At 41.0% G+C, this 13,936-nt stretch overlaps 1 protein-coding gene across 1 annotated transcript in view; it reads right to left on the bottom strand.

Moving 5' to 3' along the window:
* Positions 1-1,379: 1,379 nt before the first annotated feature.
* Positions 1,380-13,936, bottom strand: part of LOC113007797 (general transcription factor IIF subunit 2-like) — a 64,405-nt gene continuing 51,848 nt past the window's right edge. The window contains exons 5-8 of the mRNA XM_026144740.1: positions 7,500-7,581; positions 5,711-5,810; positions 3,682-3,825; positions 1,380-1,764 (exon numbers count right to left, since the gene is read on the bottom strand). Coding sequence (XP_026000525.1) covers positions 1,636-1,764; positions 3,682-3,825; positions 5,711-5,810; positions 7,500-7,581 — 455 coding nt within the window. The 3' untranslated portion in view covers positions 1,380-1,635. The remainder of the gene's footprint in view (positions 1,765-3,681; positions 3,826-5,710; positions 5,811-7,499; positions 7,582-13,936) is intronic.

Here is a 13,936-nt window from a genome sequence, read left to right on the forward strand (position 1 = left end):
AGGAGTGAACTAAAGTGCTTGCGGCTGTTGACCCAAGGTCAGGTGTATGATGAATGCAATTTACTGATGAGATTGGTGTTAAATGTGTGAAGGTGATATGGAGGGCATCAAGTGCCAAAATTAGTTAGTGACATTAAATGTTAGTAATAAAATATCAATACATAATTTCCAATTTTATTAATGACTTAATTCATTTTGATCGTCCATAGTTTTACAGTAGTGATTCAGAGCAGCCTAGTGATCTGCAGTTTAATCCACTGCTCAAGGACTGCAGTACAAAGAAACGTGTGTAGCCAACTGTCGAACTGGTCGTTAGGACAGCACAGACATCAAATGTATTTGTTAGTTTATCTAAGGTGGTCTTTAGTCTCAACAACTAGATAACCTTAAAATAAACCGACACTTGTTGCAAGGTTTGACAAGAAAAGGTTGTTTTCCTGTAGACTTCTATAGGATTTGTAATGTCTGCAATCACAGCTATCACCATCTAGTGGCCTTCATACAGAATGCATATTTAAGACTAATACATAGGCTTCATTTCTAAAACAAACTGCACCCATGTTTTTGTTTTTGATGATGCAGTAAGTGTGAAAGCAGAGCTGTTAATTGACTTGTACATCTTCATTCCTATCCTCACCCACAAGCTGTGGGCAGTGAATTAAAGGAGACTGAGGGTATAAGCAGGGGAAGTCTGTTCTCTCTGACGGGTGTCTGGGCTCAGGACTGTAACTTAGCTCTTCTCTACTCTTCTACACCAACACACTAGCAGCTCTTAATGTAGAGTTGGCACTGTCATGGTACCACAAAACTGCCAGGCTGAGAGCTAAGAGAGAGGTTATCAGAAGAAATCCACAAAGGATTCGTAAACACGTTTTTTTTTTTCTTCTTCCCCATGGATGTTACCCCAACTGCTGTTATGTGGCATTTTCAAAGGGTCTCAAACCTTTTGAAATGTGGGCTACTTCTCAAAAGCAACCAAAGCAGAACTGCTTTGCACTGTGCTGGTGGGGGAAAATAAAAGAGGTAAAAGACAATTCTATTAAAGACTGTGTTTGTCTATACTTGTGACTTGTGTGAAGATGAGATCACATTTTGAAAAAAATAAGCTGGTTACAGAAGAGTTAATACTTTTGTTAATTACAAAAACCGAAATGCATGGCTTTAAAAAAAAAAAAAAAAGGAAAAAAGGAAAAAAGAAAGTTGCGCTCACTACTGATCTCACTCGAAACTAATGGGAATGAGACCCGCTGACACACATTTAATAGCTGGGGTGCAGTCAGACCAGCAGCAGCAGCTGGTGTGATTCATTGTAACCATAGTTTAAGGCTGTTCATAGTTGCCATAGTAACACTCCTAGAAAGAGGCAGCATTACTAGAAGTTTCGAGCCAGTTTGCCCCTTAATCTTTGTTTTCCTCAACAGAGGACGTTTATTTCTTTCTTTGAATACACACACAAATTTATCCTACCACAAAAATAATGATTTTACACCATCGTGCCATATTAGTTATGTTTGAGTGCACCCAAAGCTTTTTCTCCCCATAATTCTGTCAACATAAAACAAAATTACTGGAAAAAAAAACAAATTTGTTGCAAATTTGAGGCCCAGAAGATACTTAATAGGACTCTGGCTCGGCCTAGGTGGTCTGCATCTCCTCCTCGTCAGATTGGTAGTGTCGGTACTCCGGCTTCAGTTCCCAGGTGCTTTTGTGAACGCCTTTGCTGTTGTATGTGCCGATTTCCCTCATGATTTCTTTCAGGTAGGTCTGTGCCAGACACAAGACGCAGCTTGAAACATGGTGCATTTAAACAGATGTGTTGCATGATTTTGTGGACAATTTGTAACTAACTGAGCACAAAGAGCAAACATTTGCACCTTGTTACTTTAACCCACACAAAGACAAAAGTATGCCTTCATTTTTCAGTTCACACCCACTTTCTCCTGTGCTTGTTCTAAACCAGTTGCTAAACCGGTACTGGCCTCATATTTATCTTTAAGTACCAGTTATTAGTATATGACACTACTGGGAGCTGGTGATTGACTCCCTGCCTTTGTCTGCTGCCTGATCCACAATACTCCAAATCCACGTGCCTCTTCCTGCATGTTGTGGTTCCACAGGAGGGCCGTCCCACATACAGGGGTGTGGAGCTCACAAATGGCTCAGAGAAGAGCCACAACTCCTTCGCACCCAAAGAAGTCAGCTCAGGCGATTTAGACACGTGTCTATGGCCCCTCCCAGGTGAGCTGTTGAACTGTGAGGAAACCCAGCGCATATGAGAGAGAGCGTGTCTCTCGATCTCCTCATGATGGACTCGAGCCACTATGGTGGTGACCACTGTTTAGAAAATTTCCCCTGAGATCCACAGGGGAAATATTGTGGGGTCTAATAAATCACTGATCTGTTTCCACAATCACTCTATGCTATAAGAATATGAGATTTCTGGCTTCTGGTGTCCTTTTTTCCCCCTCAGTTATGGATCAAGTATATTCCCAGAGTACTAAAAAGAGCTCCACTAGTAGAAGTAGTTAGTCTAAGGTTAGGTATAATCCATTTTTTGGTTCAGGGGCGTTCACGCAGGAAGCAAACAGCAGAAACTAGAAACCACAAAAAGTCAATGGCATCAGCAACTTCAACTGACAACAGAACAGAAATAGCTGCAGTTTGTGGGTCCCGAGTTAAACTTTTCTGAACTTCGAGGTAAGCGACTGAAGTGTCTTCAGGAAAACTGCCACTGATTGACATGTGACAGGGTGGCAAATACGGTAGTAGGTTACCTAGGCAACTGGATAACCCTAATAATCATCCACCAGCTACAAAGACAAGTGCAGTGAGCAAATATTCCCCTTTAGGCACAACAACAACCCTGGTTTAGCTGTCAAAGGGTTAGAGTGGACCTGATATGCTTTTCCTTATTTCTTTTTTCAAAAGCACCTGTAGCATACTGTTGCAATTGTAACAAACTTATTTAAGGATCATATCAAAAAAGTACATACACGGACTCATTATTTGAAACAAGTGGCCAAAAAGCTGTTTCTTCTTACTTTAAATCATGCGCTAACATTGACTTTTGGTTTAATCAGCAGGCATGAACTTGCAAGCAGGGGCTACTCTTTGGTAGATCAGACAATCCTCTGCAATGACCAGCAGGTGTCTCTGTTGAGCTTGTAAAGATGCGCCCGCCAACTGATGAATAACCGTAATGTGCTTCAAGACTTTTCATAATGGGCATTTCGGTTACTTTAGTTCAGTTAATTTGAGTGCTAGCCAAGTGCTTTAGGAGAGAAATGATGGTGTGGAGTGTATTGGGGCGTTTGACTCCTACTCAGCCACTGGTTATGCAATCAGATGCAATCAGAGGGAGAGGAGGACCTAAAGGTCTCATCAGCACCTACACATTTCTGTTCACTGCGAGCTGGAATGAATCCACTGCACTGTATCGATTCATGCCATGTGTGCGTGTGCACACGTTGGCCCAAATTTCAGCCACAACAGATAGTGTGAACAGGCATGAACGTCACACCGTGGGCGATTTGTTCAAATTTAACAAAGCAAGGTGGATAGTGGGCAGGTGTATTGGTTTTTTTTATGCTTTTTACAGTGATGCTGTTGCATGTGTGCATGTTTGAGTGTGTGTACATGTTGCCTGTTTCACATGGGTTTGTGTGCGTGCACGCTGCTCACCACAGGTTGTTTGGTGATGTCCACCAGCGCCTTAATGTTGTAATACTGGTGCTTCTCGAAGGCTGAGAAGAGCATGTCCAACACGAGCTGACGTTCAGCTCTCACCATCTTCCCTTCAGTCTTCTTTTTCTTCTCATACTCCATCTTAGACCCAAACTCAGTATTAAAACTGATGACAGTAACATTAATGACAGTTAAAATGCTATATAATATAGCCAGACTAAAGACAACTAAACTCATTTCAGTTGGATTTAAACACCAAAAATTGTGCACTGACTGTTTTCTCCTGATTTGAATCAGCAACTGATGGCACACTTGTTGCATTCCCCCCTTGGCTTGTTCAGTTTTCACATAGAATTCAAACTGAACCAAAATGCATTACTGAACGCCAAAGTCTAGGACCTAAACCTGGAAGCGCTTTGTTGTTATCTTGGAACAGGTTCTGAGGTCATATCCCCACAAATTAACCCCACCAAAGGGGAAAATGAGCCAGAGGCAATTAACCTGGAAGACCACAGAAAATACAGATCACAGATGGGTCTAGCGGCTGTATCTGAAAAATGCAAAAGTGGACCTTAAACTTGCATTCTTTCAAACTGCGACTTTTTTAGCTGCAAAAATAAGTATGAGGAAATGACCTGACTGGTCACTTGACCTGAAGAAATAATCTTAAAACCTTAAACAAGGTTTTATTAAGTCTTTGTTGCTCATTAAATTTTCCTTAATATAGAATGATTTTCTTCCAGTAAAATCTTCTAATTTAACCAATAAAGCGGAGTATGCTTTGTTGAAATGCTGTGATCCAAGTTTCACCCATCAAGGTTAAATGGTTATGATCAAAACACTCAAATGGACATCACAAGCCAATGGATGTCCATCTTTTATGTACAGTCTATGAAATTGCTGTAGACCAAAGACGCCAAGTCAATATATAAACCTGTTAGTTTAAAATATTAATAAAATTGTGACCTACAGAAGGTAAAATACCTTTCATACCATAATTATTCCCTTCAAGAGGTTACATTACAAAAACTACATATATATATGTGGGTTTTGATTCGCAAAGTGTGGGCTGCAACCTCCTGGTGGGCCATAAAGGTACTGCAGGTGGGAAACGAGAAGTCTCGTTTATTTAAAAAAAAATTTAACTGAACTATTTAACCTTTTTTAGCACATTGTAGCGGTTAAGACAGTCACCTAACACGTGAAAGAGCCACAACTGGATACAAACAGCTCCTGTAAAATTTCCAAAACTTATAATAGATAAAAATATAATTTAAAAGAATTCCCCTTAATCCTGTAAAAGAATGCGATAAGATGCACTTTTATAAAATGCATTTTTAGCTGTTTTTTTTTTTAGTAATTTAGTTAAAAATTTCCATGAAATATTTATATTTTAAGATGGAACTGAACAAATGCAACAAAGCTGAGGAATTAAAAAACAAACAAAAAAAAGTTCCCTCCATTTCTAATCTATTTTTAATCCTGAACTCATCTTATATCTCATCTTTAGCTGGGAAAGAACTTAATACTGAAAAGTAAAGGTGCTGATGGAGAATCAAGTTCAGCAAGCGAACCATTAGAAGATCAAAATGCATTAAAGAAAACACAAAGTATTATCTGCTTGTGTGATGAAGAGATTGATGAAGTGATGAAGGCTGGGTCAGTAATACATTTCAAACTGTGCTGTCTGAAGTTTGATGCGATTCATTCTGGTTGAGAGAGACTTTTAAGTTACTTTATGAAAGACGACCTTGCAGGTGGCAACATTACGTCAGCACAACAGCTTTTTTTTTTTTACCCTACAATGCCAAGTGTATCCTATTAGATCCATGAGTTTTTAAGACTTCTACATCAACAGTGGTATTTTTTCCTTGCCCAGCTACTGTGAGCAGCAAACAGTAATACAAATTAAAACTCACATATAAATGTTGATATTCAATTTCTTCTTTTTTGTCAAACAGGTGATACAATGAGTCAAACTAGTTACAGACACATGCATACAAGGACTGCTGATATTACTTCTCACATTGAAATCATGGTTGGCCACAGGCTTGAAAATGGTGGTGACGGCTCTCTCCAGCTGCTGTGACAAACGCTGAGGCTTGATGGACTCTTTAATCTGCAATCTGACACACACACACACACACACACACACACATACACACACACACACACTGAGAGAGAGAGAAAGTTTCCTCTATCATCTGTGCTCTAACGTCTAATGTGATCTCAGCTGACAGATTGGCCTGTTGGCACAAAACACAACTGTCATAACCTTGGGCTTGAGCTAAGCAAACAAGTAATGGCAGCTGCTTTGCTTGAAGATATCCTGCTTTCTATTTATTTATTTTTTTGACTTTCATTAATCTTGACTCACATTTTTTTTTATTAAAGTTCGACCATCAAATCAAACAGCAAAGCACTCTGCCTCCCTGATGTCCTGCCATAATCACTGTGATAACTGATATTGGCCACAAGCACTCCTGCTTCAGTGCTGCCATTAGTGAAGCCGATTGTCCTCCCCATTTATAAATAAACCCAATAATGATCAAATTGGATCTAATGCATACATTTATTCGATTGAATATGTTCACTAATGTACCGGAAAAGGTGGCAAAGAGCTTCATATAATCATTTGAAAATGTAGCGAAACTATTCTTGAATTGTGTCCACACACACAGACGCCACCATGACAACATAATGTCCTTCATTATCCTGTAGCCTGAAATGATGGAGGGCCATTTGTCAGCTGCTGTCCAACTGGGAGATTAAAAAACTGGATCCAAAAGTGAAGAATTTTCTTCTCAAGTTTGTGTCGAAGTACAAATCAGACAGATCCAAGTTCGCTCCGTGCTCTGTGTTAGATAAATACTGCCGTCCTGTAATGTTTAAGGAGGATCTCAGCTTTGTTACGAACACACACCGGCCATGTTAGGGACAGAGGACGTAAGACTGCTTTTTTGCACTTCAGCTTTCAAGGTGCTTTTTGTTAGTTCTAATGTGCCTCGCTGATTTGATGGTCGACAGAGGAAGCGTCTCACACACTGCTGTGTTTTGTGTTTGCCTTCGGTTGGATTGTAGCAGTGCATCTGCCACAGTGATGCTGTTGCTATAGCAATGCCATCCTCCAACTCTGGCTGGAATAGCATAATCCAATGAAGAGGAGACAGAAACCAGTTTGGAAATAAAAAAATTTAAACCCCCCCCCCCCAAAAAAAAAACAGCCTGAGTGGACTCAAGTGTTTAGTGTACACAAATTAACAGTTGCAGTCGTGATCCTGTCAGCACGCTGCCAACTTGTCTACTCACGCTGGAATTAATTCACAACACTTGAATAGATTTCGTGCTTTTCAGGGGTGAAAGAAGCAAATTCAACAGCACGCTTCCAAAACAACAAATAAAACCCTTACTGCTTTGTGTGTTTGATGTACATTTGTGTTTGATGCTCTCCAAATGTCATACTTTGTTACCAGTGCACCTCTAAAATATCTTTTTCTTCCCAGAACTTCATTTTTAGATGTTTTCTGGCAAAGTCTAATTTGGACTTCTTGAGTGTAACCAGCTTGTTGTGCCTTGCTGCAAACTCTCTGTATTTCCATGCATGAAGGCATCTCTTGGTTGTAGAATGTGACAATGATACATCTACCTCCTCGATAGAGTTCCTAACTCTCTTTTCCGTCTGTATATTATTCTAATCAACTGCAATAAGAACCACTGTAACGTTTAAGTTTTGGGGATTACATCATCTCAAGCAAGATGAATTTAACAGCTTTCAAACTGCAGCATTTGGAAGAGAAATTTCAGCGTTCACTCACTTCTTCAGCTTCATGTAGCTGTCAGTGACGACTGGTCTGCATTCGGCTCGGTGCACCACCATCCCCTCCAGACTGATTTCATCTACAACAAAGACAGTGACTCAACTGCTTAATCATGATTCAGACACACAGATTCTGTAAGTGGAGGGAAGTCTTTGTTATCCACATTTTATTGATGTGTAACTCAAACAACACACACACACACACACACACACACACACACACACACACTTTTATTGAACTGCAGGTATCTTTAGTGCACATTTGGAAGAATCAGTTTACAAGTAACTACCAGAAACTGTTTTTAACCTCTTGAGAACTTGGGTGAATGCACACATTCCTACCGTCAGCCTATTTGAAGTGGACTTGCAATGCATTTCCTTATTTTCTATCTTATATATCTAAACTGTTGCATTTTAGATACTTTAAAAAATGGGCAAGTTTCACTTAATGAGGTATTCATGAATAATCTCTGTTAGAAGTTCAGACTTCAGACTGCTGTAGATGCTTGCTTTCTAACTTAATTTTTATTTGCTTTTTATACTGAGGTTTTCTGACATCATGAGTACATTGCTCGTGAGATGTCCACCATATGGGACAGGATACAGCCACCAGTTGCTAGGGAAACATGTATTCCCCGACTGGTCGGTAGTGGTTCCTTAATGTTGGTTGATATCAGCTGATATCAGATGTTGCTGCAGAAGAAACTTCCTGGTGATTGCTTTGGTTGCTAGCAGATTGTGTGTTTGCAGACTGCTAACAAACTACTAGCTGAGGAGTAGCAAACCTTGAAAAAGCACGATGGAAAGCAGAAATGGAGACGGCTCACCTTTGAAGTAAATGTTGTGTCTCGGAGTTGAAAACAACATGTTCAAAAACTTTGAACGCAAACAGTCTAGCCACAGGCGGTTGCTAGGCCTCATTCCATGCGACCATGTACGTTCAAAATAGCTGACAAGTTAACATCATGTCACGGTCTCCTGTCTGCAAAACCTCAAATCTTGGGCTTGTTTGATGTTACCTGGCAGGGTTTTCCTCACTCGGTCACAGAACAAGACCACAGCCCACGTTCTTCATCTGATTCAAAAATCTTTTCCCATTAATGTTGCACTGAGTGTTTATGCATGTGTTTGTCCACTCTGCATTTAATCATTAGTTATTATTAACCTCACTCCTAAATAGTCACATCATGTAGCCTTGTAGATGATTGTTAAAGCTGGAGCTTGTACAGAGTAAAGCTAAGGGACGAGACTGTGCCATATGTAAAAGGCTACATTGAACTCTCTCAACGTGACTGACAGCAGACAGCAGAAGATGAAGTCTTGAGTGGGGGATAAATGGAAAGGGCAGATGAAGATGATGATGATGAGGGAGACTGCGACAGTGAAATTGAACGCGATAATTAAAGGCCGTTACACGGATGTGACAGTCTATGATGACAGCAGATCACACCTTTTTGCTCCACACCACGTCCTTTTCTACTCTGAAGATTCACAATTATTCACACTGAGTGTTTACCTGCATTTTCAAGCAACAAAAACAACCAGCCTGCACGCCCACTCTCACTACCCCCGTGCATAAAAGCTTTTTGAGGATTCCTCATTGAAGGTCATTTAATGTGGGGGCTGTGGTGCCCCCTGGTTTTCAGAAACTAAAGCTCACTGTGTTTCTAAAAACGTCAGTGTGCATTCGTCGGTGGTACCATTGAGACTCGAGTAGGGCCCAACCTGGACCGATTAGGAGCTTTTCCAACATAAGAGCCAAACCCATGGCTTTAACAAGGAGACACAAAACACAATTTTTAAAAAAAGATACTTGTTGTGGTCATTTTGCATCTCTTTATACTCGTTTCAGCACCTCTCACAGGGAGAGTACAGGAAACAGTTGAAGAGGGCAGTTAAAACATTTAGATATACTTGCTGTAATCTGTTCAAAATTCAATCATCAGCATTAAAGTTAGTCAGACTCTTTTTTTTGGGAGCGCATTACATTAATTTCTCCCAAAATACACTTTCTGAGATTTGTGATACACCTCTGAATGTCTTCTATCGCCACAAAGCACCTGAACCCAGCTGCACATCAGTTTAGACACAGACCGCAATTTACCAACACTTTCCAATCCAATCTGTCACAGCAGGAGACAATACGCAACGAGCACAAGTGCTTCAAAAGCCAGGTGTGCGCTGCTGCTGCTAGAAGGAGCCTCAAACATGCTCGTAGCCGTAATTGCTGTCAGTGGAGCGCTACAAATAGCTGAGTGCACTGAATAAACTACGTAGCTCGTTTATCAAGTGTAGCTGTCTCTTTTAAACAAGTGCACCAAACTGCATAATTACTGGATTCGCTCATAAGACTGGAAACGGACAAGCTGCTGTATCTTTATGCGTACGTTTAGATGCAAGGGACTTTTATTTGATCACATCCAGAGAGTTTCACTTTCACACATTTCAACTAGCATAAAGCATCAAGTGAACATACTTATAGTCCAGCCAGAACTCGCAGCTTGACATTTCCTGCCGTTTGTCATTCACCCTGCACAAAGGTTTTTCTTTTGTTAGATTTATTTTCAAGCTGTTCTTTCATTAGGTGCTTTAGCCAATTATCCAACTGCCCAACCCACAACCTTGTTGCTGAACCGTTTGATGCCTCTTCTGCTCCTCTCCAATCATTATCGGGAGCAGTTTTCTGTTTTCTTTTTTTCTGAACGTTCAGGAAATGCCGGAGTCCAGTTGGTGAGCGTTGGCGTCAGATTGGCAGCGGCTCGCGCTATTGTGCATTGTTGGCATCGTTTGTAGCCGGACGCGCAAAAAGGTCCAAAAAGCCACTACATTTTACACTCATCATTTAACAAAACCAGCAGAAAGACGAAGATGCTCTAAGGGTAAACAGAAAGAGCGAGTCTACAGGGAGCTGCAGAGGCCAGCAAATAGTTGGCGAGGCATTCATAATGAATAGCCTGATAGGCCTGAGTGACCTGTGCAGTGGAGAGACAAGCTGTCAAACTTATTTTAACAGGCTCTTCTTATTTTTGAGGTGGTAAATCCTGTAAATCCTTGATGGCTACACACCAACCCTCTCATATCCATCTGCACCCTGTACATTTTTCCTTTTTGTTTCAGTCCCTCCTACTTGAAACGGGGGCATAATGCAAAGAAACGGTCCCCGGCATAGACGTCTTTCCCTCTTGGACGTCATCCAAAGAAACGTCAGTTTCTGATGACGGAGGTGCAGCAGGATCTCCTGTCAGTCGGCTTCTTTTGTTCCCTCATCTGCGTTAGCCCAGATGCAGCATCCTGTCCAGATTATTACAAGGGTGCATATCATAGCTTGCGAGGCAGTTATTGTTTTACCGATCTTCTCCCAAATGACTAAATAACGTAAAAAATATGTCTCTGCATGTTGGCCCATAAAAGCACATGCATATGCTCTACTAACCCACAATGAAAGCACAATTACATTTTAATCTAGGCTGCCTGAAAATTTTAGGATTTTATATACTGAATAAAAAAAACCCCCCACATACACTAACAAATATATACACTGTACTGTCCATATCCATTAGTTTTAACAGGATATTAAATAAGAAACTCTAGAAGTTCATTTATTGCTGATATAAACTGTAGCGCTGTGGCAAAGTAACAGCTATTGAATCATTTAATATGAAGCTCAACCCTTCTGAGGGAAACCTCAGTGCTAAGTTTTAATTATGAAAGTGCAAGAAACAATGAAACAAGGCAAATATAATTGTGGTTCAGATAGGATTGTACAAAAAAAGTGAAAACTATCTATTGGAGCCACTATCTCTGCTGTTTTTGATGATCCCTGATGTCGTCGCTGCCCTTCCTGTTCTGGCTCACTTTTCAATCAGCGTTTGATCTACACACAATGTCATCCATGTTGATACTGATCTGTTGGGTCTTTGGAGGCCTGCACGCAAGCGCACCTACTTAGGTTTCATACCCTTCTGTGTGGGCTCTGTGTAGGCAAATAGACATGAGTGCAGAACCGTATAACAGGCGTGAGACTGCATGCCTCCACCTCTCACTGTGCATGAACGCAACTGAAGATAGTGAGCTTCATTCATAGTTTGTATACATGTGCGCATTTGTGCATAAACAATGCTTATGATCATTCCAACAGCATATCTGGAATGACATTAATACCATTTAATATCAAAATTAATTTATTTATTATCTTGTAGCAGCCTTGAGGGGTCCTTGAGGGGTGAGGGGTGACTAGTGCAAAGACTCATGGGACTGTTCATGTTGATGTTAATCTGTTAATTTAAGATGCTATGACAGTTGAAGTCCATGACAATGTTGGACAGGCGTCTCTCAAAGAACAACGTAATCGCTTCCTTTGTGATCCAGGAAACCTGCTTCCTTCTAAAGAGAAATGGACACGTGGCAGAAAGCAAAACATGGACTGAAACCTGATGTCCCAGAGGTGTTCTTTTGGATTTAGGTCAGGTGAGCATGGGGGCCAGTCAGAGGTATCAATTCCTTCTCTATGAACTGCCTGGATACTCTCGCCATATAAGGCCGGACGTCGTTGTGCACCGGGAGAAAACCCAGGGTATGACAGTGCATCCAAGGATTTCGACCAATAGCAGTCAGGGTGCCACTGCCTAGCCTGTAAAGGTCTGTGCATCCCTCCATGGACATCCCTCCCCAAATCACTCTTGACCTGCTACCAAACCGGTCATGCTGAATGATGTTACAGGCAAGGTAATGTTCTCCTGAGAGCTCCTACTCGCTCTTGAGACTGTGCTGGGAGAGGTATTGTCTCATGCTACCAGTACTGACACTGACCCAAGCCAAATGCAAAACCAGAGTGGAAAAACTAATCAGTCTGTGGCCTCAACCTTTAGAAGTGTTTTGGGGGTTGTCTCATTGTTGCCAATTTAATTACCAGCAAATCAGCTGAAACTGATTAACAACCTCCTCTGTTACGTAACTGACCAGATCAATATTCAAGAAGTTTAAATTACTTGATGCTACACTCTGATTAAAAAGCAGTCCTTTAATTATTTACATTTTGTTTAGTCGTGTCGTTTCCATTTTAGAAAACAGGGAAAACAGGTGGAAACAGTGAATTTGTTGGGGACTATTATAAGCAGTGGATAAATTTGCACTTTGTAGATCACAGAGGCTGAACATGTCACTCAGTGCTGCGGCTCGCTTGTGTTTAAAAAGAAAGAAAAAAAACAAAAACCTTTTTTATATTCAACAATGGAGCCCTTGTCTGCAAGATAAGTGACTGCATGTATGCATGCATGCATGTATGTATATATGTTTACGTATTCAGTGATGACCAAAGCTGAACAAAAAGCAGATGCAACGCCACAGTCACCATAGTAACCATCACACCACCACCTGACATTATGTGTCACACAACATTTCATCAACTGCCCGCCAAGAGTCCGTTTTTTAAATCTTGAGGGGACAAACACTAAGGTGTCAGAGATTTCTCACTAATGTTCATCTTTTTTTCCCCCACTAATGGATGCAATTATGTGCAATTATTGGCCAGTGAGTGCCAGAGCAACACGCCTAAAAACACACCCACACATGAGAAACGTGTGCACACAAGCACCGCGCCGCTGAGCATCCTTCGCCTTCATCCCCGTTATGAAGTAGTTGCGGTCAAACAGATTCAAGGACAAGCGGATTGTTTTCCTCCTGCCATTCAAGTCTTCCAGTTTCCTCTTTCCGAGGCCTGAAAGGACACTGATTGTAGCAGAGAAGCGCCTTTGTAAACATGAACAGCATGAACAGCAGAGAGAGAGCGAGAGGACCAGCATGGGATGATGACTGACCACATCAAATGTAGCTTCAGGCGTCTGTGTGGGAGGAACACTTGAGACGAGCTGCAGACTCCTGCACAACGGCTTTACTATAAAACTCAAGCGCTACATGAATATTGTGGTCCACACCTTCAACAGACGATCGATATTTTAATTCTCCCACGCACATATCATTCACAGGGCCTCATTACTCTTCAGTGATACAGAAATGTCATGGCTGTTACTCAACCATATCAATGAAATCATGAATATAACATAACACAACCACACCGACGTGAACAGATTCTCTCTTTGTCATGCTTTTTATTTTCCTTTTCCATATTAGGATTCCTGAGGAATAAAACACATGTGAATGAAGCAAATCTCCAGGTGAGGATGCTTCAATAAAGCAGCTGAAATTGTGATCGTTATTGTCGGATGACTTGTTTTGTTTTTTTAAATCAACATTGTCTAACACAGAAGATGGCTAAAGAATCTCCAAGGGTAAAATCGTGTGATGTTTTCAGAATCAGGCTGTGCATGCCTCTGTATGCTAGCAAAAACTAATCAACCAGCCCTCTCCTCTCTGATTCATCCTGAGCGTGTGCTGACTGGCTGTGGCAGTCCTGTTATCAGGTTTGGATTTATAATT

Source organism: Astatotilapia calliptera, chromosome 16 (assembly GCF_900246225.1).
Source record: "Astatotilapia calliptera chromosome 16, fAstCal1.2, whole genome shotgun sequence".
NCBI lineage: Eukaryota > Metazoa > Chordata > Actinopteri > Cichliformes > Cichlidae > Astatotilapia > Astatotilapia calliptera.